Genomic DNA, 26,852 nt, shown 5'->3' on the forward strand with positions numbered 1-26,852 from the left:
TTTCTACATATCCAGAGGCAGGACTTCTCTAGTTCTGACGTGATTACCAAACAGCTCTCTAAGGTTTAATATGTTAAAAATGAAGGAGCTTAGTCAGGTTGACATCCCTGGTTAGAAGGAAGCAAGGGAGGGAAGAAGGGGAAAGGAAGGAAAAATGACGGAGGGGAATGGAAAGTTGACAAAGAGGGAGGAGAAGGGAACTATGAAAATAAAAAATTGATGATATAGCTCCCACCCTTTTCGGTCCAGTGTGTGCGGAATGTCCCATTTCCCTTTTAACAAGTTATCAGTCAGTAAATATTGAACAGTTACTATGTTTAAGGCGCTGTGCTATGGGCTGGAGATACCACAGTAAACAACAGAGAAATTTTCCTTGTGAAATTTACATTCTAGAAGAGGGGCAGAATTCAAGCAACTGATTTAATAAATACTTATTGGACTATAAATGGCATGCTATGAAGAAAAACTACAACAGAAAATGAGAACAAATACAAAGAAACCCAACCAAGAGTAAAGTCAAGGAAAGTATCCCTGAAGAAATAACATTTTTGCTTAGCTCTGAAGGGTGTGGGTGTGAATTTTTAGCAAGAGGAAAGGAACACCAGAGGAGGACAGAGTCCTGGGTGCCATATGAAGATAATTTTACAAAGAAGGGAGTAGTCCTCTGTGTTAAAGCTAAGATAGATCAGAAAAGTCAAGGGACCTAAGAATTGTCTACTGGATTTTGCAACATTAAGGTGCTAGTGACCTTGACAAAATAGCAGTTTTGGTATAGTTTGGGGGGCAAGAGCCTAATCAGAGTAGGTTCAAGAAAGAGGAGGAAATTCCACATAAAAGTGAGATCCTACACTATTTGTCTTTCTGTGTCTGGCTTATTTCACTTAGCATAATGTCCTTTGGATTCATTCATGTTATCACAGATTGAAGATTTCCATCTTTTTTATGGCTGAATGATACCCTGTTGAATACATATACCACATTTTCTGTATCCATTCATCCATTAATGGACACTTAGATTGTTTCCATATCTTAGCTATTATGAATAATGCTACAATGAATATGGGAGTTGATATATTTCTTCAAGATACTAATTTCATTTCCTTTGAATATATTCCCAGAAGTAGGGTTGCTGGATCACAAGATAGTTCTGTGTTTTTTTGAGGAACCTCAATACTGTTTTCCATTTTAAAGTTGAAATTTGAGAGTAGTCCTCATGTGTTCTCACCACACATATACTACACATATAAATGGTAACCATGCGAGGTGAAGGATGTGTTACCTAGATTTTGGTCATCATTTCATATCATATATGTATATTATATAATCATGTTGCACACCTTAAAAATCATTTTGTATATATGGCCTTAATATATAACATTTTTATTTGTCAATCATACCTCAATAAAGCTACAGAAGAAAGAAGTAGAGGAATTAGAGACTGAAAATATAAACAAGGCTTTTAGGAGTTTTTTCTGTAAAGGGGAACAGAGAAATGAGGTGGTAGAGTGGTAGTTTGTGGGTGAAGAGAGGTGGCATTTTGGTTTTTCAAAATTGGAGAATTACAGCATGTTTCTTTGCTAATTGGAATCATTGGGTAGAAAGGGAAAAATTGATGCTGCAGGAGAAAGAAACGAACATTGTTCAAGAGATACCTTTGAGTAAATAAGAGAGACTAGGATCCAGTGAACAGCTCAGTAATTTGGAATATCCATAATGTCTAGTATCCTTCCATTCAAGCATTCAAAAAAAAAAAAAAACTTTAATCGATACCTGCTCTGGGTCAAAGTATTTGCCAGGAGCACTTATAACAAAGATACCTAAGACCTAGTTTCTGCAAAAAAAAGTAGAAAAACCTCTAACAGACAGATATATATAATACAGTTTAATAATATATAATAATACAAATATACCAAAAGCACTAGGAAGGAGCCCAGGACAGTGGGCAATTAGCTCTGCCAAAGGGCATTGTGGCATTTGCAACTGCACTAAATATGCTTTATTATCTAAGGAAGAAGTTAGTTTATTTTCAAGCAATTCTGTACAGTAGTATTAAAACATAGCAATTCCATTTTAAAACAAGTACTTTAGATCATTATAAAGTACTTCATCCTTGTCAGTGTTCTTAAAATTATATTTAGTGTTCTATTTGTGTTTAATTACAGCTAAATATAGTTCATAATAAAAAAGACTGCTTACCTTTAATTTCAGAATAAAATTCAAACAAAATCTAAACATAATGATTTTTCAACTCTACTACATTTATTAGAATACAGATACACAGTGCACAATTCTCACCTGTCTGTAAATCCAAGTTAAAAGTCCAGATGTGCAATAGATATGAAAGCCAAGTAACAAAGTAGTTTAACTGTGTGACACTAGCACAGAGATATCACAAGGCTTATGATAGGGTATCCAATGTACTCTACAGTTAATAAATGCTTTGTGCTTAGAGGAGTAAAAAAATTATGAGGTAGTGGTCAGCAAAATTCTTAAATGGACTCTTTTTTTTTTTACTATGTTCTTGGCTATAATTATTAATTTTCATCATTAATTAGTAAATGTAAGTGTCATTACCTAAAGAGATGTCTTAAAATTTTTCAGATTATTTTTAGAGATATTATTAATTTATGTACAGTTACATAAAGAATGAGTCAAATGTGTTTAATAAGCCTTTACAAACCATACAAACCTACAAGTATTTTTACTTTTATTTTATTTAAAAATACTTTTAGGTTTGTATGTATTAAAATACATATATTAATAGTAGTGTACATTTGATTTAAATCTAACAATGATGTTTATAGTATCCTTTTATTTTTAGCCAGTAGTACTACAGCAACAAGCCGTAAAGTTGTTTTTCCATTTGAACTTTGCTGTCTTGTGAAATTAAAATACTGCTATACATGCAGTAGCAAACATTTCTAAGCTGCACTCAAAGATCTCTGTATTTGGAATTAGAAATAATTTAAGCTATTGTTTCTTTTTCAACTTGCCAAGGACTGCTATTTATGTAAGAATGTTACCTCATTCTCTTATTAAGTCTGTTTCAATACTGCAGCACAATAAAAAAAATTATAAAAGGAGCAAAGTTATAAGAATATGATTTCTTAATTATTAACTAATACTTCTAAAAATGGTTATTTTTACTTGCATTGCTAAATTCATAGCTTTATGATCAGTAAAAGCAAAAGCCTGATGTCTTACAAAAGTACATTTTAATTAAGATTTTGATGTTTTTTATTTAATTCAATATCTTTTTCTCAATTTTATGTTAGCAATATATAGTATACTTCTATTTAAAAATCACCAAAAAGTGTTTAATCTTCTGCAAAATTTCTCCTGTGGTTAATAATAGAACCAGACATATCAAAGGTTTAATTACATACCTCAATGACTTAGCTTATTGAGAATCTCAAAAGATGACCCAAAATACAACAAATACAATTATGTATTTCATATTCTGTGTGTGAAGTATGTTTCTTCTTGTTTTTGTACATATATATTTGACTTTAAACAACCAATCAATTCTTTGAAAAGCATCAAACTACTTTCAAATAAGATATAGAGCACATAAAACAACTGCTTATTTATTGCATTATTCACATTCTGAAAGATTTTCTTGGTGACATGTAGAAACAGTGTTAGACTTGTTAATTGCTTCAGTTTCAGTGCACATGATGAAATTGAGTTTATTTTAAAAACCAAATTCTGAAGGAATAAGTTGTAGTTTTGAAAACACAGAATTCAGAATATTGAAAATCTGGATAACTGAATATGCCAAGCAGTTGAATAGACATGACAAAGGAGACCTTTCCTAAAACCTTTACACCACGCTGGAAGGACAGAATATATCGACCTGCATCAGCTCTCCCTAAGCTTTCCCTTTGTAAAGAGATCTACTCCATGAGAATTTTGCAATCTTAGATGACTGTCTATAAATTCATTTGCATACTTTGAAAAGAAGCCATTAAATAAACACTACATTTTTTTGGCTCATTTATAATTTTATCATATCTAGTTCATTTTCAGATTTTCCAGGAGCTTAGCAAAATATACTATGTAAACTCTATCATTCATTGTACATAATATAAATCCATAAGGTTACATTTTCTGTAGGAACAGAATTAGAAGTCTCCTAATGGAATTTTTTTTAATACATAGACTGATCATAGTAATTGATCATGAAATTTAGCTGGGCAAGGAGGGAAATGAAGAAGATATACAGTGACCCAGAGGTGTCGCAAGGTGAGAAGATCAGTAGACTAAGGGGGAGGATATTTGGACTTGGAGTGCTGTAGGGATGCACTAGAAATACAGAAGGTGGTAGTGAAAAGTGGGATACTTGAAGGGATTACAGCCTTGGGAGAGGACAGGATTAAGCATATGACTACGGGAAAGGGAGAAGGAGAGAACCTCGAGAAACTCAGTGACCAGAGTATTGGAGGGTGAATATTGAAGTCCCCAAGAATCATGGCACAAGTGTCAACCCTGGCAGTACATACTTCCCAACTGTGTGTCCTTGGACCAGTTACATAACTTGTCTCAATTTCTTCATCTGGTAAAATGAGGGTAAGGATAATATATTTCTCATAAGTATGAGGATCAAACAATTTAATGCTTATAAAAGCACCTTAGTATTGATATATGAGTTAGTACTGTTGTCATGATCATCAAAATCATTGTTATGATCCAGTCCTGTGTGTGTCTTTGCTTTTCATTTAAAGTGTATTTAGCAATTATTTTATGCCAGGCATTGTGCTCGGTATCCTTTTTAAAGTTTTGTATGATTTTCTTTGGCCCTTTTGTGCTTCAGGAATTTCAAGTTGGTCAAAAATAATACACTGAAGCCTCACCAAAAAGTTATCCTTGAAGTCTGTGCCATGAGTTCTGCTTGCTTAAAGTAAAATCCTGTTTAGTAAGAATATAGACCTAGAGGGGAAGCAGAATAGACCAAAGCAGTGATTACTTGGAAATGGAAACTAGACTTGTTCCCAATAGCAAAAGAGATGCTTGGGGAGAGAGACAGCTATAGGCCATAAAAGGGAATCTAACCATATTGCTGAAGCATGGTGGTATATCCAGAATGTATTGTGACAGGAGTTGGGGGCAGACAAGATGGGAAGTTAGCATTGTAGTGTTTCAACATGAAACAGTGGATTAATGTCCTTGCAGGCAGGTTAAACGCAAGGGGCTAGTATCTTGGAGATTGGCTATCAAGATGTAGGCACTTGGGCATTGCAGAACAAGACAGAAGATGAAGTAAAATCCCTAAAATAATGTACTCTTTGTAAAGGACCATACACTTAAAGTCAAGGGCTCCTAAGAAAGTAAACCTAGGCTATTCTTAATTATTTATAAAAGAATGCCTTAAGATTGCATTATCATCTGGCCAATTACTACAGGCAGTTTCACCTTCTGGCTCAAAACACACATTTTTCATCTACACAAATGCCAACCATAACGTTGCATATGGGTGAGTGTGTTTTGCAGACTGTAGCTAAAAATCAGTGTTAAGTTTGAGCGGACATGGGGAAGAAAAACAATGTGATGTGAATTTTGTTCTCTGTGTTTAGGCAAGCTACGACCTATATCTATGCCAGTGGAATATAATTGGGTGGGGGACTATGAAGATCCAAATAAGATGAAGAGAGATAGTAGAAGAGGTAAGTGTTCTAGAATTTCAGTGTAGGCTGGGTTGTTGGAACAAAAAGCAAATTTAAATGTTCTTTAAATAGGATGTTATGGCTTCAGTGGAAAACTTCATTCTGTCATTGACTTTATGATACACCCAAACCAACTCAGACCAGCATTTAACTATCTTGATATGGTATTAAATAGATATCTTCTCTGAATGTCTCTTAAGGGATTCAGGGTAGATAAGAACACTGTTAAAAAATAAATATCTGATTGTTATTTGAAAGTTACTATTTGGAAAACAAGGTCAGAAGTGTGAAACTGCATAAAAGAGTTAAGTTCAGTGAATAGGAAGAGATTGTAATCAGTCCCCATTGGTCCGCAATGCAAACTCATTACTTTTGTATTAGTAAAATCTTAAAATGAGCATTGACATACATGAGTGAAGCTAATGGAAACTGGGCCAGTGACTCTAATGAAAACCATATAGAAATGGAAAAAAAATGCTTTGCTTTTTTTTCTCTTCTGTTTGCTGTTCAGGGTTATCTTCTTACTTGGGGGTGGGCTACACTTGAAGTATCTACCAAAAGTAAGTTTTTATGTTCACTTGTCCTGCTATTGAGGTGAGCCGTAAAGAGAGCCGCTGAAAGTCTCACTACTAAGTGGGATTTGACCAACTGTGGATATGGTAGGCTACTTCTGCTTTCAGAAATAGAGAGCCATAAAGTTGTAGATAAAAAATAAAACAAAGCAAAAAAGTATTCATAGAACCTCAGCTCACTAAGCTTTCTTCATAAATATTGAACCCATTTGCCTGTTATTTCTAGCCACTGTACAGAATTTGCCATACAGGGATAACCAAGCACGAATATTTGCTTTATTAGTCTATTCAACACTGGTTTTATGGAGTGAGTGTTTCAGAAAATGTTAGTGAATACAGGAACATTGACAGATTCCTTTACATCTATGTATTCATTCCATTTTCCAAACTTTAGTTTCTAACTTCATTTGTTTTATAGAATTAATCAAGAAAAAATAAAAAGAGAAATGCTTATCATATGCCATTTCTGAGTCACTGTTTTGGGAGTTCATATGATAGTGCTATCTTGGGGGGAAAATGCCTTATGAAGTTCTAAGTGCTGGCTATCAGTGTAAGCATAGATTTTATGAACTGAGTTTCCTGATTCAGAATGTGGGCCTTAAGTTGTCCAAAAATGCTACCTAGTCAGTTAGAAGTCAGTGTTTGTCATCAATTTTAGCAGAATCCCACTGGGGGAAGTTGTTAAAAATTGTATGAGCCACACACCCAGAACTACTGATTCAAGCTTCAGTGATTCTCATGTAGTTGGTCCAGAGATAAAATCTGGAGAAATAATCTATAGGCTATTTCAGATTGCCCTATGATCCCAAATAAGGTTCTCTATATTTTCACTACATAGGTATTTTATAAATAATCCAGTTACATTTCTGAAATGACATCTAATAGCACAATTAAGAGAGAATGGTAAATTTGGAATATTTGCATATTTATATTGGTGTATTTATCTGTTTTTATATAGAAAACTCTCTACTCCGATATATGAGCAATGAAAAAATTGCTCAAGAAGAATACATGTTTCAGAGAAACAGCAAGAAGGACACAGGGAAGAAGTCTAAAAAGAAGAGTGATAAGAGTAATAGCCCAACTCACTATTCACTGCTACCTAGTTTGCAAATGGATGCACTGAGACAGGACATCATGGGCACGCCTGTGCCGGAGACCACACTATACCACGTAAGTAAAATTTCAAAGACTCTGTGCTACAGCTTTTATTGGGAGCCTGGCAAATGACTCTTTGGGGGTAAATTCCAGATATTGTATCTTTATCCCTTTGCCAGATTTCCACAAAAGATCCTAAGTTTAGAAAATTTTTAAAAAACCTTGATGGCTTGATTTGTTCTTTAGTGCATCTGTTCAGTGAGTTCATATGTTGTACCAGGTTCCATTTTTTAATGAAATCATAGGCTCAAAGTGACAGAGAATGATAATTAATTAGTTGATTAATCACCTAAAATAATAAACAGTAAATGGATGGCTATCAAGTTCAAATTAAAGATAGGATTTTTAATATATTCATGATTTCATTTAAAAATGAGCATCACGGGGTACCTGGGTGGCTCAGGCGGTTAAAGCATCGACTTCAGCTCAGGTCATGATCTTGTATTTCATGGGTTCGTGCCCCACATCGGGCTCTGTGCTGACAGCTCAGAGCCTGGAGCCTGCTTCCGATTCTGTGTCTCCCTCTCTCTCTCTGCCCCTCTCCTGCTTGTGCTCTGTCTCTCTCTGTCCCTCAAAAATAAATAAATGTTAAAAAAATTTTTTTAATGAGCATCTCTTGGGGCACCTGGGTGGCTCAGTCAGTTGAGTCCGACTTCAGCTCAGGTTGTGATCTCATGGTTCGTGGGTTTGAGCCCCGTGTCAGGCTCTGTGCTGACAGCTCATACATAGGCTGGAGCCTGCTTGGGATCCTGTGTCTCCCTCTCTCTCTGACCCTCCCCTGCTCATTCTCTCTCTCTCTCTCTCTCTCTCTCTCTCTCTCTCTCTCTCTCTCTCTCTCTGTCTCTCTCTCAAAAATAAATAAACATTTAAAAATTTCAAAAACTAAAAAAATAAAAATGAGCATCTCTTACCTATTAGTCTTGGAGCATGGTGCTCAAGGCAAAACTGAGAACATATAGATAGCGCATTATTATATGGAGAGAAAGAAACACCAAGAGTTCCGATGTAAATTGATTGTTGTAATGGGTGGGTACAAGAAGTGTAGGAGGGTTAGGGGAGGGGGGCAGCCTTAGCTTTCTGGGAAAGTGAGAAAAGATTTAGAATGGGGAGTGTTTGTGTGAAGAGTGAAAGATAAGTAGCAGTAGTATGGGGAGAAGTATATGGAGGTGCACCACATTCTCTTGTGTGAGAATATGGTATGTTCCAGGGACTTCATGATGCTCAGAATTACCAGTTCACTAAAAACAGAGGGAAAGCACATGAGGAGGGGGCAGTAGATGGGCCTAGAGAAGTAGGCAGGGCTTAGATCAGGAATTTCAAGATAAAGTACTTAGGCTCTTTCTTGCAGTGAAAAAAAAATTATTGAAGAATTTTGAACTGGGGACTGAAATGATGAGAGTGGCTTGTTGTATCCCTCTGTTGCATAGCACTAATGAAGAGGTAGGAGGCCAAAGTCAAAGCCATTATACCCAGGCTAGGTGGATGATGAGAAAGTAGGACAGTAGCACTGTGGAAACTGAGAATCTTGTTAGCCAGAACATTCAGTTAACAAAATCAACCCATTGTATGCCATTTTCATTAAAAGGGAATTTGTTGTGCCAATGTAACTGTAGCTTCTTACTAGGAGCCCTTAAAAAACATGGATTACAAGTTTTTAAGTAATTTCAACAACTCTTCTTGGTGATCAGAATATTAAAAATTTTTAATCTGTCACATGGTAGAAGGTATACCATCTAGGTATATAAAGTGTGAAAGATTTAATCATTTATACTTGAATTACTTTTCTCAGCAAATCTTTTAAATCATCTTCTTATTCTATAGCTCTCTCATAAAACTAGAGTGTAGAAAAATATCTTCATTTATTTGGGTTGAAGTAGGAGAGCAGTTAGCACTCCTAGGTATTCATTCTGTACCCTCTCCAAGCGTCTTCCCCTCTAAGAGAATAATGCCTGTCTCAAAACCTGCTCCCCTAAGTGACTGACAAATCAAATGATTATATTTGCCACAAACATTCGTAGTCAGTCTGAATCTTAGCTGCATGAAGGGGACCACTTTCGCTCTCACTGTCAGAAATGCTGTCTGAACACCAGGCTCCCTCTAGAATCTAGTGCTCCAGTCAAAAATCCTAAACATGAAAGACAGCTGATCTATTCAAGAAGGAAGTTGGTAGTGAGAGATGAGACTCAAAAAGGAAGAAGAGGCCACTTCACCCTGAGCATGTAAACTATTGAAGAGGTTGGATTTATCCTAAAAGCAGCAGTAAGCCATTGAAGGCACTTTTAAACACTCCCCCTGTGCCATCCTGTCGTGCACATCTGGACAGTAGTATACTGTGAGGGAAGAAAATAGATGAATGTTGTGGATTGTGGTTTTACCTTATGGAATATAGTAAAAAGTGAATCAAACTGGTAATCAGGAATATCCCTGAGTATTGAGTATTGTAGAGGAATATAAACTGTTACCACTTTTCTGAAGGGCATTATTTAGTTACATGTTATCAAGAGCTAGGTCTAGTAACTTCACTTCTAGAAGATTATTCCAAGAAAGAAATCAGTCTCCTTTTTGCCTCCTACTTTTATTAATGTGTCCTGAGTCTGTAAGAAGGTATTTCCAAGACAGGTGATATTTATCCCAACTAACTTTTGACAGAGGGACAGCATGTAAGGAATATTGTTAATTATGTCAGGGGGTGGGGAGCAGGGGAGTCCTGCATTGTAACACTGACCCACTAATCCCGTAGTAGAAGTACTGACACTTTCTAACTCTATTCCTTGTTTTAAAATAATTGCTAGCCCCAAAATGTATGCCTAACCAATGTTCAAATGCCTATAACCAACGTTCAAAGGAGAAAACATTTATTAGTGAGGTTTTCACTAGGCTCTGAGTTCCCTTGAGGACAGTTGTCAAGGGAGCTTCCACATTTATTGTCTTTCAAACCTCATAACAACCGCATTTGCAAATGACAAAACTCAAACTCAGAAGGATTATATGATTTACCCAAAACTGTGTTGCAAAAAGTGTGAGCGTAAGGACTGGAACCCAGATCACCTACTCCAGTAATCTTTGCACACTCTACCCTGCTTCTCTGTGCATGGTAGGATTCCTTACACAAATGAATTTATGCTTTAACAACTAATTGAATGAATTTTCAAAAAGTTTAAGAAACATGTGCGTTCATATGTTGATTTTGGTAACATTTTCAGTACCTGGATTGATTTGTACCCAGATTTCTCTTTTGCTCTGTGTTCCTATTTTTCATTAAGTTCAGAAAAAACATACAGAGGCACTGCTGTTATAAAGCACAAGTAGTTATTTGGCATGATATAGTGCTGAGACTGTGGAAGATTGTAATTAAAATTGCCTGGACCTTGGAGACAAAACAACATACACTTAAATGATTGCTTTTTATATTTTGCAGGAATACTTGGTTGTTTTCGTTTATACACACCTATTTAAAAATTAAAGTATTTTTCCTTATGTTAAATTGTCCTAAAACAGAAGATCAATATCAGTATTTCATCACCTTCATGATGAACCACTCATCTTCATTCTTACAGTTATTCATTTGGATAGCACAGCCATTTTGAATGGAATGGGGCTGAAGTGGAAGTGGACTATGAAACCTGAGTACTGAGTTTCATAGACTGCTATCTCTATTGTAATATAGTAACTCCCTGTGCTCTGGGTTCAAATTTAGAGAAAATTTAATTGAATTTAATGGCAGGATTGTATCAATTTTAAATACCCTTTAAACAATTTACGAAAAGAATGGTGTGTGTGTGTGTGTGGCAGAGAGGGAAGACGGGGTTCCCTCTAAGCAGAACCAGATTATAATCCCCAGTGGTCTGTTTTGGAAGGCAGCTCAATAAAAATACACAAAACAAGGCAAATACAGTTTGGTTTTACTGTTTGACTCATTGCGCTTTGCAATTATAGCAGAAATGTTTATTTCATAATAGAGAAGATTGAGACATCTGTGGTATTGTAAAATACACAGATTTTTATTAATTACATATATTTGTTATTCCAGTTTATATATTTTTCTTAAACTTACTTAAAAGGAAATCACTCACTATGCTCTAACCACCCTGATCATCTACTTTTTGACATGCTGTGCCCTATACTGAAACTGTTTTTACCCCTTTTTCCCCTCCTGGCTGACTTCTATCTAAATGTGAAATTACAGAGAGGCTTTGCACGATTACTAACTACCCTAAACTAAATCAGCTTCTTCTATTACAATCTCTTAGCACTCTCTATATTTTCTTCAAAACCTTTTTTTATGATTTGTAAGTATATGCCTAGTTATGTGATTGTCTGCCAAGTGTCTTTCTCCCTTGTACATAGTAGGGAGGACATGTCCACATGCATGACAGAAAAGGATAGCTTTCCCATTTTGTTCAGCATTATATTTCAACACCTAATATAGGTATAGTAACTTATAAATGCTCAGTAAGCATGTGATGAATAAATGAATGAATGAGTAAATGTGACAATAACTTCATTGCCTGTCTCAGGATATCTCCATTGTTGTCCTCAGCCTGCAAACAGCTACCTCCATGTCGTAGGCCAGCCCTGCTCAGCACAAACAGGCCTTCAGTTGGAATGTATGCATAATGGGAATTCCCAGGAACTTATTACCATAGGCTCAGTGTCCCATGTGCCAGAGGAGAGTCCTAGGACTCTGAATATCCTCTCTCATGTTTATCTAGTCCACATTACTAAATTCTGCTTTGGTTCTTGCTTCTTATTCATCACTACCATCTCATTATGGAGGTCGCAATATACCTTTCTGCCAAGCATGTTACTTTTTGAAAAGAGTGTAATTTTATTTTACCTACTCACTGATTCTCTGTCTGAAAATGTAGGAGTTGTTAGCTACCAAAGCCCTCATCTGACCTTGAGAGCACAGGAAGAAAAGCCAGACAGCAGTGTGTGTGTGTGTGTGTGTGTGTGTGTGTGTGTGTGTGTGTGAGAGAGAGAGAGAGAGAGACAGAGACAGAGACAGAGAGACAGAGAGAGACAGAGACAGAGGGACAGAGACAGATACAGAGGGAGTGGGAGAGGGAGAGAGAGGGAGAGAGAGAAATTGAAATGTAGTGATAAGGTGGGAATGCAAATTGGTGCAGCCGCTCTGGAAAGCAGTGTGGAGGTTCCTCAGAAAATTAAAAATAGACCTACCCTATGACCCAGCAATAGCACTGCTAGGAATTTACCCAAGGGATACAGGAGTACTGATGCCTAGGGGCACCTGTACCCCAATGTTTATAGCAGCACTCTCAACAATAGCCAAATTGTGGAAAGAGCCTAAATGTCCATCAACTGAGGAATGGATAAAGAAGTTGTGGTTTATATACACAATGGAGTACTACGTGGAAATGAGAAAGAACGAAATATGGCCCTTTGTAGCAACGTGGATGGAACTGGAGAGTGTTATGCTAAGTGAAATAAGCCATACAGAGAAAGACAGATACCATATGGTTTCACTCTTATGTGGATTCTGAGAAACTTGACAGAAGACCATGGGGGAGGGAAAGAAAAAAAAAAAGAGGTTAGAGTGGGAGAGAGCCAAAGCATAAGAGACTGTTAAAAACTGAGAACAAACTGAGGGTTGATGGGGGGTGGGAGGGAGGGGAGGGTGGGTGATGGGTATTGAGGAGGGCACCTTTTGGGATGAGCACTGGGTGTTGTATGGAAACCAATTTGACAATAAATTTCATATATTGAAAAAAAATAAAAATAAAACCCTTTAGATAAAGAATGATTAGATTCAGGTCTTTTTTTTCCTTGATAAGATATACATATGACAACTTGCTGTCACATTAAAGCTGCTGTACTAAATCCATAAACAAAATAATAATTTATTTTAAATCTACATGCTGACATGCCAGAACAAGTAAAATTTGATTATGGATCCAGACAACATGCAGGTATACTTTCATAAACTGATTAATTTAAAATAGATTTAGAGTAGGTGTTCAAAAATCTGGATAATCTTTTCATAACATTCCAACATTTATATGGTTTGTCTTAGGATATAACAGCAAACATTCATTTGTTGTTTTATTTCTGATAATTACTTTTATCCATCCTCTTCAACTTGTGAAGGTATTTTTGGTGGAACTCCTGGAGGAAGGAGGTGGAGAACGGTCAAAAGACTTTTTTTAACTTAACATTATGAAACAGACACTATTCTACGTAGTTTATAAATCTTAACTTATTTAATCTTCATAACAGCCTTATGAGGAAGGTGCTGGTGTTATTCTCATTTTACAGATTAGGAAACTGAGGCACATGGATTAAATAAATAGCAAGTGGTACAGCTGGAATTTGAACATTAGCACTGTGCCTCTTACCATTCTATATTGCCCCTCAAAAAAATAAATAACATAATTTAGCAGAAACTCTACAGCAATTCTAGTAGTATCAACCATGTGTAAAGCTCAATCTAAATAGTGTAGAATATATATTAACTAATAATAATGCAACTGCTGCTATTAATGAGGGCTAACATTTATTGATTGCTTTCTCAGTTCCTATCCTAAGAATTTATACACATTATCTCATTGAATCCTCAAATTGACCTTGTGAGGTTGCTACTATTTTTATGTCTATTTTGCAGAACTGAAACACAGAGTTTACCTTACTTACAGTCACACAGCTAGAAAGTAGCAGACTTAAGATGTGAGTTCAAGCAGTGTGGCTCCAAATTTCACATTTTTAGGTAAATAACGCCATTTCTACTCATAAATGTCTTACCATCTATTAGAGAAGACAGACCTATTATCACAATGATGCAAACTATGCTATATTGTCAAGATATAAACATTTATAATGAAATTTATCTGTATTCATAAAGGTTAGTTTGTCTAATCACTACCTGACTTGGCCGCATTGTTTCAGGATCAATGAAACAAATAAATTTTGGTGGCTAAAAAGCCATCTCTGACCTAACAGTTGTTTATAACAACCACTTTTTCTGCATTTTTACTTTACTCACTTGGACAGCAGCCATAGTACAGTGTTACATGATGTTATCTTCACCAGGGTGCATGCAGACATGTTAGATATACATTATAAACATTATTGTATTCCCATTTGTATGTTTTCTTTGATTCCCTATGGATGACTTGATTATTTATAGAGTGTTAATGTCATATTAAGAGTAGTTTAGGGCACCTGGGTGGCTTGGTCGGTTAAGCGTCCGACTTCAGCTCAGGTCATGATCTTACAGCTCCTGGGTTCAAGGTCCTCATCAGGCTCGGTGTTGACAGCTCAGAGCCTGCAGCCTGCTTGGGATGCTGTGTCTCCCTCTCTCTCTTTCCTTCCCGCACTCACGCTCTGTCTCTGTCTCTCAAAATTGAATAAACGTTAAAAAAAATTATTTTAAAGAGTAGTTTTAGCAAAGCCCTGCACAGGAACAACCTGGACTGTGAAAAGCCTTTCCTGTTGGGCCATTTTACCAGAGCAGTGATTCTTCAAGTACAGGCAATCCTTGGCAAAGGGCTCCTACGGGCTGAGGCTTGATGCAGTGATTCTTATGGGCAAATAACACATTTCACAGACTTTCATTTTCACTTGTGACTGGATATTGCTTACTAGTAACCTACAATATAATTGTAAAAAGTTACAAATTAAATAATCTTAAATAATGTATTGATAGAGTTTACCGAATATTCTAACTCACTGTTTCTCCAAGAAGCCTGGTATCCATGCAGCTGAGGGTGTAATTGAGCTATTACTATACAAGCATGAACAAATGTAGACAGTTCAGGTTCCTGCCATTTTCAGGTGGAATGCTATATTGATAATGTCATTAGGATTTGTTTTAAGTTATCTGTAGTTTTTGGTTGCTGTTTCCTTTTCATTATAAACTATGATTAGATTTCATCACTTTTGGTTTTTGTTTTAGGTTGCTTGCTCTTTTACCTTCTAGCATATGATTCACATTACACACGATTTTCTAAAAATGATACTATGAATCATCCAGACCACAAGGTACTTATACAGTCATAAAGTGGGGACAAATGGACCATCGAGTCTGTTGGTCTGTCTTAGGGGGCCACAGTCAAAAACTGTTAAGACCCACTACTTTAGATGGAAGCCAGTCTTTTCGGTTTCATGTTTGAACAAATGTAGGTTTCCTTCTGCTAGTTCCTGGTTAGATAATGGCTGTCAGGAAGCACAACACCAAATCTGGCTTAATTAGTGAGGCATCATGCAAAACAGGACACAAAACAAATGAATTAGGAATTACTGAGTTGAAATTTATTAAATTTGAATCTTATTACAAATTCCTTGTTGCCTTTGGAAAAATAAAACCTAAATTCTGAGGCGAGGTCTCTGACTTGTTGTTAAGGTCAATATTTGGAGATATACCTGCCTTGATCAGAGAGGTTAAAGAAGCCCCATTCTCTCATGTTGTAGACCTATGTCGTCCAGCTTTCTAGCCACAGAAAAATTTCCTCAAATTTTGTTGGCAGTAGGCCTTTTTCGCTCTGATAATCATCTCACCCACATTACTTCACCACCATAACTCCTTTAATCAAACATGTCAAGTCTAATAAAATGCCAGGTAAAATTATTTTACCCCTAGAACTCTTTAAAGCCTCTCCTGGTTGAAGGACCATAATCTATATCAAATTATTTTCTTCACTGAGCTCCTAAAATCTATTACCCCCTTGATGGTTTTAGCATCCTCCAATTCCACAAAACTATAGGCCTAGGGATTCGCCACGTATACACAAATCTCATCCAAAGATTCCCCTTTTGTTTTTAAATATGAAATTTATTGTCAAATTGGTTTCCATACAATACCCAGTGCTCATCCCAACAGGTACCCTCCTCAATACCCATCACCCACCCTCCCCTCCGTCCCACCCCCATCAACCCTCAAGTTTGTTCTCAGTTTTTAAGAGTCTCTTATGTTTTGGCTCCCTCCCTCTCTAACCTTTCTTTTTTTTTTTTCCTTCCCCTCCCCCATGGTCTTCTGGTAAGTTTCTCAGGATCCACATAAGAGTGAAAACATATGGTATCTTTCTCTGTATGAGTTATTTCACTTAGCATGACACTCTCCAGTTCCATCCATGTTGCTACAAAAGGCCAGATTTCATTCTTTTCTCATTGCCACGTAGTATTCCATTGTGTATATAAACCACAATTCCTTTATCCATTCATCACTTGATGGACATTTAGGCTCTTTCCATAATCTGGCTATTGTTGAAAGCGCTGCTATAAACATTGGGGTACAAGTGCCCCTAGGCATCAGCACTCCTGTATCCCTTGGGTAAATTCCTAGCAGTGCTATTGCTGGGTCATAGGGTAGATCTATTTTTAATTTTTGGAGGAACCTCCACACTGTTTTCCAGAGCAGCTGCACCAGTTTGCATTCCCACCAACAGTGCAAGAGGGTTCCCGTTTCTCCACATCCTCTCCAGCATCTATAGTCTCCTGATTTGTTCCTTTTAGCCACTCTGACTGGCATGAGGTGGTATCTCAGTGTGGTTTTAATTTGTATTTCCCTGATGAGGAGCGATGTTGAGCATCTTTTCATGTGCCTGTTGGCCATCTGGATGTCTTCTTTAGTGAAGTGTCTATTAATGGCTTCTGCCCATTTCTTCACTGGATTATTTGTTTTTCGGGTGTGGAGTTTGGTGAGCTCTTTATACATTTTGGATACTAGCCCTTTGTCCGATATCCCAGACTACATGTCTGCATCTCTTGGCCCATACCTGGTATGACAATGAAGTTTAAGGCACAGTTGTTGACTACTGTTCCGTTCTAGTTTCTTGAAGGTAACTTTTTGAAAAACAGTGTTAAATTGTTTGCAGCCTTCATGGACTCTTCATTGGCTTTTGGCTCAGGCAGCAACTGGCAGTGGGCCAAAGGTCACTGACTCAACCTAGAATCTCAGTTGTAAACTATATTGCTAAATCTGTTTTTTAACATCTCTGCAAATATCAGGCTAAGCCAAGAACAGGATCCTAATAGGCTTGAACCCAAAACCATGTTGAGAAATATATCAGTGTTTCAGTTCCTTTTCTTAATGTGAAAATAATTTTAAATTAACTAGATACAAACTTTCCTCCTATAAGAAAGAGTAGATTAAGTTATCTTCTCATATTTCCTTTTATTATAAATTTGGAGTGGCCTCAAGAGAGAGTGGTTCTAGTATTTAACCTCCTCTGGATAAAAGAAGAGAATTGTTTTTTCTGAGATTCAGATGGCCAAGAATAATGCTGTACATATAGAACATGAGCTTAAAGTCAGCTGTATGAACCTAGACACATTTCTGAACCTCAGTTTCTCATCAGTAAAAAGAGGATAATACTTACCTAACATGACTATTTCACAATTAAATCATATGTTGTGTATAAAGTTTTTTTCACTGCACTGGGTACATAGTAACTATTTTAATGCCATATGGAACAGAAATTAATCTGTATACATTGGAAGGGAATTAACTTCCTGTCGAACAAATCAGAAAGCTTTCTAGGACTAAAACGTGTGTTTTCTTTGGACAGTAATGAGTGTAGCAGTTAGGGTTAAATCAGGGAAGAAGCACTAAGTGACATGGAATAAAGGACTAGATCTTACTCATTTGAGGAGCTGGTTAAGATGCCTCAGCACAGCCAGTGATCATGAAGAAAATCTGGATGTGAAGCCAGGGAGAGCAAGATAAACTAGAACCCATGAGCACAAACTTGAGCCTTGCCTCCAACTTCAACAACAAAGCTGATGCCTTCCACCATGGAGATTCACAGGCTCCCAGTCCAGCACTTCAAGGAGCTGAAGTTGTGGGCTCAGCTGCTGACTCATGCATATGAACAAGCAGCTGAACAGTGACAATGTATGTGAGCCACAGCAGTGACTGACATCCTACACCAACCTTCAGAGCATAAGGGCTGCTGCCTCACTTGTGTTCTCCAAAGTTCACACAAATTTATTTGTGGCCAACCCAAACTAGAACCATATAGAGAAGGGAATTCTGAAACACATACTTCCAGCTTTGCTGAAGTGGCACAGGAGGAAGCCAGCACACTGAGGTTTCCTTTTCTGTGGCCACTGTAGGTGCCTACCAGGTTAAATCTTCTTTGAAAATTGTCTAGGGACAGCCCGTATGAACATCAGTGGTAAAGTGAAAAATTCTAAATTATCATAAATCTGGAATGAACTCAAGGGACAGCCCACCTCTCTGAAGGTATCATCCCTATAGCCCACTGACTTAATCTTCCAAAGCATATACTGGAAAATCCAACTTCAAATTGTCATTTATCTATCTTTAATCAAGAAATTGACTAATAGAAGTAATAATTAGGATAACATGTCTAATCTACCTGAAGGGGTTTGTACTTAATACAATATGTCTAACAGTTCCTTAAAGAATCTCTTTGCATACTCTGAGGAGGAGTACCACAAGGCTGATACCTGGACCACGTTACCTTAGCCACTTGGTGAATCTCCGTCACATAGTTGCATTGCATCCTGTCCTCATTTTGTAATCAGATGACTACCCTAAGAAACAACCATATGAAATCCAATTCTTTGTTTACTATGAAAATATTTTTAAGGATACTGTGTTTTCTACTCCTTTGTGTCCTCCCCCATATATGTTTTTATAATTGGCTAAAAGCATTGGCTCCCTGTGATAACAATGTATGGAAAATATCTGATACAGTATCTGGCACTGCAACAGTACACAAATATTCTTAGTATCTTTCCTTCAACCATACTCCCAAAATGTCCTCACCAGTGGGATGAGAACAAGCCAAACCTAGTCTAGGTACATTTAAGGCAACCAGTCTAGAGAAGTGGCAGCAAACATCAGGCCCTGTAGAAATCTAATTTTTCATATCTGAACTTGCATAAATTGCTTTCTTTCTCTTACTCAGTCTTCTCATTTACAATATGAGTGTAACACTGCAGAGAGGACTCTGGAAAATGCCATCTAAATTGATACCATAATGATGATTTGATTCCTGCTGCAAACACAGAATTAAAAAAAATTCCCATCAAGTCCTTCTTTCCCTTCTGTTAGATAAAAACAGTTTTGCTTTCTTATTATCAAAATTGTGTGCTACTAGATGGCCTACTAGATGGTTCAGTATGGAAGAGAAGGAACAGTATGATTTACCTTTTCAACTATTTTATTATCATATAGAATGACTTATAAAACTTTCTAAATTTAATTTTTATTTTTACCCAGTATTCTCTTTGAAAGATTTTCTGATACAAAAAAAAATCTCCAGATCAAGGAAACTGCAGCAAAAGTAGCAGATGTAGAAACATTTGAAGTGGTTGTCTTGGAGAGTTTGTCTAGTCTATAAAAGCAACAATCTCAGAATAAGAGCTCAATAAAAACATACTGTTAGCCATAAAGGTATTTAGATAAAAGCTAGCATTCTTGGAATCCATTACACTGACACGGCAAAAATTTCATGTTGGGAAAATCTTACAATATATCAGAGCAACAGACCTAAAAATAAAAGTATCCAGAAAAAGCTGGTTAGTTTCATATTCTTCTAAGCCAGTAAGTCAATAGCCAGGAAAATTTTTCAATAATTATGATTCAGTAATATTGCTGACATCATTATCATGCCATATACAGTGTCTTCATTTGGGATTCTTAGGCTTTGTGCATCTTCACAGGGGTGACTATTTTTATATTATTTATTTCTCTTTTCTTTTACATGTAATTTATTTCCTTGTCACTAAGTAGTCTTCAGAAGGAAAATCTGGTTCTCTCGGTTTTTTCTGATCATAAAGGTTTCTTTGTCACAAAATATGGGTGAGCCTACCCTGATTTCTTTGACACCTAGATGTTGACAGTTTGTTAAATGGAAGTGTCAGGAGCAAGAACTGCCCTAGCTCTGCTTTTCACCTGTTTAGACTATCTGCCTCCATCTTGTGCAAAATCTGTGTTCATTATACACATTAATCAAGCACCCCAAAATAGCTGTATGTAATATGGCTGGCAAGAAGTTATTTCCATACATAGTGGAGCTTTAGCGTAAACTTAAGCGCCTTTCAATGAATAATCTAGCATTAAGTATTAAGAATGACACTGATTATGGGTATACATGATTCCTGAAACATCAGTTATTGGATATACATTAGTGACTAAGGAAAAATGGCTATTTTTCCCTTCATTTTAAAGTCAGAATCATGTACAGTTAATGATCTAAGAGATATTCTAAGAGCATTTGGTCCAAATCCCCAACACTGCAGATGAAGAAATAGAGGTCAAGAATAGTTCAGTGACTTGACTGCAATCATGGAGCTGGAATATGGGCTAGAATATGAAGAACTAGAAGTCAGGTCTCCTGATTCCTACCACATTGTTGCTCCAGTGGTACAAAGCATTCCATTCTTGGTGAAATATAAATTTTCCAAGTGTGTCACTCCAGCTGGTGTGTTGAGAATAAACTGAAGGGGCTGAGGCAAGTGTGGGCACAGAGAGTGAAGATGTGATCTGGTTGATTCCAGTGAGAGATGACAGTGGCTTACCCCTGGGCTCTGAAGTCGAAGTGCTGAGAAGAGGTTGCACTCTGGATATGTTTTGAAGGGAGAGTGGACAGAATGTGCTGTCAGATTACATATGAAATGCCATAATGCATAGCCTCAGTGCCCTGCACACATAGGTGACTAGTAACTGTTTGATTTCATGCTTTCAACAGATAATTTTATGTCACGTCCTGTGCTAGGAGCTGAGTATAGCATGGTGAGCTAAAGCAGATGGTTTCTGCCTTCATAGAAACTAATGCAGTAGTTAAAAACCACATCTTGAGAAAGTAAACCAAGTAATTTTTAGGCATTGCATAATAATCAGCAGTGTATCAGGTGAAAAATTGCATAACACAATGAATCAGCTGCAAGAGATTTCTCCTGGGTAAAGAATTAGTGGAGAGGCAGGCTTGCCTTATTTGGATCACTGATTTCCTCATCAGTATTGACATAGGGTTTTTTAATTGCACTGAGCTCAATTAACACTGTTAATAGATTTGAATAAAATGTTATTGCAGTCCCATCCTTGTCTAACTTGGCTGAGCCTTATTACCTTTCTGTACCTTAGTTTCTATCTCGTTTGCAAAATTAAAATGTTAACATGAGCCTTCCTCTCATGAAAATATTTTGATTAATGGTCGCCAGAAAAAAAAGAAAAACCCTGCAAATCTTTATTTTAATCCACAGAGCAATCTAACTTGCTAATTAAAATTGACAAAAGCATGAAAATTAGAAATTGATAAAATGTTTCCAGTTTGAATTATCTCCATTAATTTAAAGGTGTTACCCTTAATATCTTTCTGTTATGTAGAATCCTTTCGTTCACATAGCAGTGTATTTATATCACATGTCACGAGAGGTTTTCTTAAGTGAAAGTCATCGTGTCAGAATCAGTTTTTCTTTACTCTCACATTGTTACTATGACTACAGAATACTTACTTGGGAGGCAGTATTGCACAGAGTGCTTAGGAGAATAGGTTTGAGGATTGACAGACCTGGGTTTGAATTTTAACTGCACTATCTCTATGGTCCTGAGCTAGTTGTTTACACAATCTGTGTCTCAATTTTCTCTCCTTTAAAATGGGGTTAATGATAACAACTGTAAAGATTTATTGTAAGGATTAAGATCAACAACTGATGTAGAGTCCCTAATACTATGCCTGACATAGAAGCCTTCAGTAAATGATAATTATTGTGATCCAAGAATGACAGTTCCTGTTTCCCAAGGGCGGTGATTCTTGTTACCCTTCTTAGCTCCTCACCATTAATCACTCTTCTTCCCACCTTACCACCCCATAGGAAAAGTGGAATCACCTTATGGGATCCTGTATAAGACCCTGTATAAGACTCCCTTCACAGGCTGATGTACAGTGTATTCTTTTGATGAAACATAGATTCTGCCCAACCTAATGAGTTTGACCTCTAGATTCCCCTTGCCAATTACTGCCTTTTTATTGTTACTTGACTGATAATTTATTAGCATGCTTAATGTTCTTAAAAACACTCTTATTTTTTTGAGTGCATGTGGAATCATTTTGAGCCAACATAAGTCGGGTTGGCTTTATTGACGGAACCGAGAGCAACCTCACCCCACTGTACTCAGAGACCTCGTGTGTGAGCAGTGTCTCTTACCCTTTCTGCTCACTTCACAGTTTCCCTCTCAAGCACCAGAATGCGAGGCTACCACCGACAGGAAACGTGTTCAATTCTATGCTGTTATTTCTTGTAAGTGGAAGATTTCTTGATTTAATATTCAGTCCGATTAAAATCTCACCCCACTTCCTTATATTTAGGTCTTTTTTCTGCCAACGGACACTAATGAGAAAGTAAGGCAAAATACTTTTCTTTGTGAAATATTTAATTCTCAAAGGCTTTGTTATTTAAAAATTAAATAGGTGAAAGTAGCTATCATTTATCCCAAGTGTTTCAAATTGCTAAGCACCTTCTTTTCTTCTGTATAAGAAAATAAGCTATTGGTTTGACTAGTCACTGCAGAAATGTTGGAACTTTGCAGAAAATTACAGTAAGAGGAAGTTGCTATATTGCAACAAGAGAGTATTTTGATTGCAAATTTTTCCATAAGTGTGGCAATTTGCAACTTGAGAAGAATTTAATAGTAGCTGAGCTTTCAAAATGTAACACAGAAACTGTCATTTTCTTCCACAATTAAAATAAGTGCTTCTGAAAGTTTCAGGATAAGAATGACCCAAATTACCCTCCCCCACATTTCCTCATCCAAAAGAGGGGGGAATGGAGTTTGAACAGAACATCTGTGGACAAAATGAAAGATAAATGGTCTTTTCAGGCAAATGTCTGAAAAAGGGATCTTTTATAGCCAAACAGAATACTATTGCATGCATCGCCATGGTTAAGTAGAGGATCAACAATACTTTCATAATGGCCTTTTATTTTAGCACATTCTATTTTTATGGGTAGAATTATGATTTCAACATGTCCATTCATAATTCATCATATAATTATTTGCATATATATCTTTTGACACAGATTTAATGTCTTTTTGCCAGCCACATCTTGAATTCAAATATAAACTGTTAAGTGCACTAAGACTGTCTCGGTGCAAGTAATGCTAAAGGAGAGTGGATAAAAAGGAATACTTCTTACCTACCAAAAGAAAGCCTAGTAAAGAATAGACCTATACATGGATTACTGGAGAAAGGATACTTAGCTTGTTTATATCCCCTGCTGAAGGACTTCTTCAGGTTAAAACAATCACTTTAAGACTTTAATTAAGACTACATGGGGGCAGAGGGGGCAACTGACTGGCTCAGTCGAGCGTCTGACTTCAGCTCATGTCATGATCTCGTGGTACATGAGTTCGAGCCCCACATAGGCCTGCTTCAGATTCTCTGTCCCTCTCTCTCTCTGTCCCTCCCCTGCTCACGCTCTCTCAAAAATAAATAAGGCTTAAAAAAAAAAAAAAAGACTACATCCAGGGCACTTGGGTGGCTCAGTTGGTTAAGCATTGGACTCTGGATTTCCACCCAGGTCATGACTCATGGGTTCATGAATTCAAGTCCCGCATTGGGCTTTGCACTGGCAGCACAGAGCCTGCTTGGGATTCTCTCTTTCATTCCCCTGTTTGTGCTCTCTCTCTCCCTCTCAAAATAAATAAACTTTAAAATAAATACTACATCCTTGCTCTTTACTGATGGTTTGCACTCAACCAGTATTTATTGAGCACTTTCTCTGTACTAGGCCCTGTCCTAGCCAAAAGATAAACAGTGCATAAAATAGAATTCCTCTTTCATGCCATTTACATTTGGAGGGAAGGCTGAGTAATAAACAAGAAATATAAGTATACTTTATTTTTTAAAGTTTATTCATTTATTTTGAGAGAGAGAGAGAGAGAGAGAACATTACCACGGGAGGAGCAGAGAGAGAGGGAGAGGAAGAATCCCAAGCAAGCTCCAAGCTGTCAACAAAGAGCCTGATGCAGGGCAGGGCCCAAACTTCTGAAGCAGTGCAGGATCATGACCTGAGCCGAAATCAGGAGTCAGTCGGTTAAGCCACCCAGGTGCCCCTAAGTACTTTAATAATGCTGAGTGCTAAGGAGAAAAATAAAGCAAGGATGGAAAACAGGAAGTATTGAGGGCAATGAGAATAACAATTTTAGATAGGGAAGCATAGGAATAATTTACTAAAAAGGAAGCTTTTGAGTAATTATTTGAAGAAGTTTAGAGAATAAGCCACAACAACATCTGGGCAAAGAACATCTCAGACAAAGGCAACAAGAGTTAAGGCCCTGAGATGGGATTTTACTTGGCATGCTCTAGGTACGGCAAGTGTGGCTAGAGCAAAGTTAGCAAGAGTAGGGGTAGGAGGCAAAGGGGCCAGGCCATACAGGGTCTTCAAGTTCTTTGCAAGGATTTTGGCATTTGTTCAGAATGGGATGAGAAGCCATTTGAGTTTTGTGTAGAGGAATGACATGACTCAAATCATATTTTAACAGAATCACTCTGGCTCTTTTGTTAAAAATAGAGGGAGAGCAGTAAGGAGATATTTCAATAATCCAGGTAAGGGATGATGGTGGCTTAGACCAGGATGCTACTAGTAGAAGTAGTAAGAAGAAGTCATATTGTAAACACATTTAAGACAGAGTTGATATAGCTTGCTGGTGGATTGGCCATGGGATGTAAGAGTTAAGGTGACTTCAAGATTCTGGATGTCAGCCACCATGAGGGTAGGAGGTATGGAATTGCTGTTTACTAAGGTATAGAAGACTGAGAGAGAAGCAGATTGGTTGACAGATAGTGGATATCATAAACTCCATTTTGTATACATCAAATCTATTGAGTTAGGACACCTGCAGCTTAGCCAAGAAGTCCCAGCTAATGATATGAAGTCATAAATTACTAAAGATCAGAGTTTGTAGACATTCTTAGGGAGAAAGTTCAAAGAACTTTCACCCAGATGCTCACTACAATAAACAGAAAGTATTAGCAAGGGCATTAAAAAGACTGAATGATAATTTAGGAAATAAGATAAAAATACATTTTTAAGGCAAATAATCTTCACATATGCTTACAGAAGGAATCTATTTTTGGTGGTCAATAAGCATTAATGAGTTTATGCTTTAAATACACACACACACACACACACACACACACACACACACACACACACTGTCACACACTCACCCTACTCCAAGCATAGAAGGATATGATCATGGTCAAAAACAAGAGCTAGTCTCCAAGGACCAGAAAAAAGAACAAAATTGTTCAGTGATAAATGGAAACTAAGGCACATACTTAAGAGCCTCTGCATCCTGAAAGAGGTAGAGATGGCTGTGAGTCTACCATAATGGGTAACAGAGAACAAATGAACTACAACTATTTCAGGAAATGGAATTGACTCACTAAGTGAAACCAACTGGAAAAGCAAGCAGAGCTTCCTCACCCATGAGTAAGGAGGTTGAATAAAAAAACAGCCACTGACCAGAGCTATGACGTGTACATGGGTGATACTTTCCTAATTGTATACAAATTATGGAAAATCCACAAAAGCCCTTAAAATAAATTTTGAAATAATAACAGGATGATTAAGAACAGTGGATATTCGGGGGACCTGGGTGACTCAGTGAGTTAACCATCTGACTTCAGCTCAGGTCATGATCTTGTGGTTCATGAATTCGAGCCCCACATCAGGCTCTCTACTGTTGGCATGGAGCCTGTTTCAGATCCTCTGTCCCCCTCTCTCTCTGCCCCTCCTCTGCTTGTTCTCTCCCTCTCAAAATAAATAAAGAAACTTAAAAAAAAAAAGCAGTGGATATTCAAAAGAGCCAAACTGGGGCGTCTTGGTGGCTCAGTCTATTAAGCATCCGACTTAGCTCAAATCATGATCTCACAGTCCGTGAGTTCAAGCTCCATGTCGGGCTCTGTGCTGACAGCCTGGAACCTGCTTCAGATTCCGTGTCTCCCTCTCTCTCTCTGCTCCTCCCCCTCTCACACTCTGTCTCTCAAAAATGAATAAATGTTAAAAAAATTTTTTTAGAGAGCCAGTACCAACTAGACATCCTGGATGTATAAAATATAGTCCGTAAAATAAACACTCTGTAAGTGGAATAAACTGTGAATTGGATACAGTGAGAGAATTAGGAAGTTAGAAGACATCAGAATGAATTTACCTAAAAAGCATTGCAGAAATATAAAAGGATAAAAAATATGAAAGATACAAGGATGATAATTGAGAGGTGGCAATATATGTCTTCAGGGGAAAAAAAAGACTGGTAAAAAAAGACCATTTGAAGACCTAAGACATGAGAATTTTGAGAATTAAAGAAATAATATCTTCAAGTACAATACAATGAATGTGAAATAGGATTAATTAAAAGAAATTATAACAGGGGCGCCTGGGTGGTGCAGTCGGTTAAGCGTCCGACTTCAGCCAGGTCACGATCTTGCGGTCCATGAGTTCGAGCCCGCGTCAGGCTCTGGGC

General features: G+C 37.2%; 1 protein-coding gene across 6 annotated transcripts in view; it reads left to right on the top strand.

The window, feature by feature from the left end:
• The window catches only part of CNKSR2 (connector enhancer of kinase suppressor of Ras 2), a 294,573-nt gene that overhangs the window by 198,632 nt on the left and 69,089 nt on the right, over positions 1–26,852 (top strand). For 4 of the 6 annotated variants that reach the window (XM_011291630.4, XM_045051168.1, XM_045051166.1 and 1 more), the window contains 2 exons: positions 5,574–5,663; positions 7,194–7,408. In XM_011291630.4, coding sequence (XP_011289932.1) covers positions 5,574–5,663; positions 7,194–7,408 — 305 coding nt within the window. The remainder of the gene's footprint in view (positions 1–5,573; positions 5,664–7,193; positions 7,409–26,852) is intronic. The other 2 variants (XM_045051167.1, XM_045051169.1) reach the window with 1 other exon arrangement.

Source organism: Felis catus, chromosome X (assembly GCF_018350175.1).
Source record: "Felis catus isolate Fca126 chromosome X, F.catus_Fca126_mat1.0, whole genome shotgun sequence".
Lineage (NCBI taxonomy): Eukaryota > Metazoa > Chordata > Mammalia > Carnivora > Felidae > Felis > Felis catus.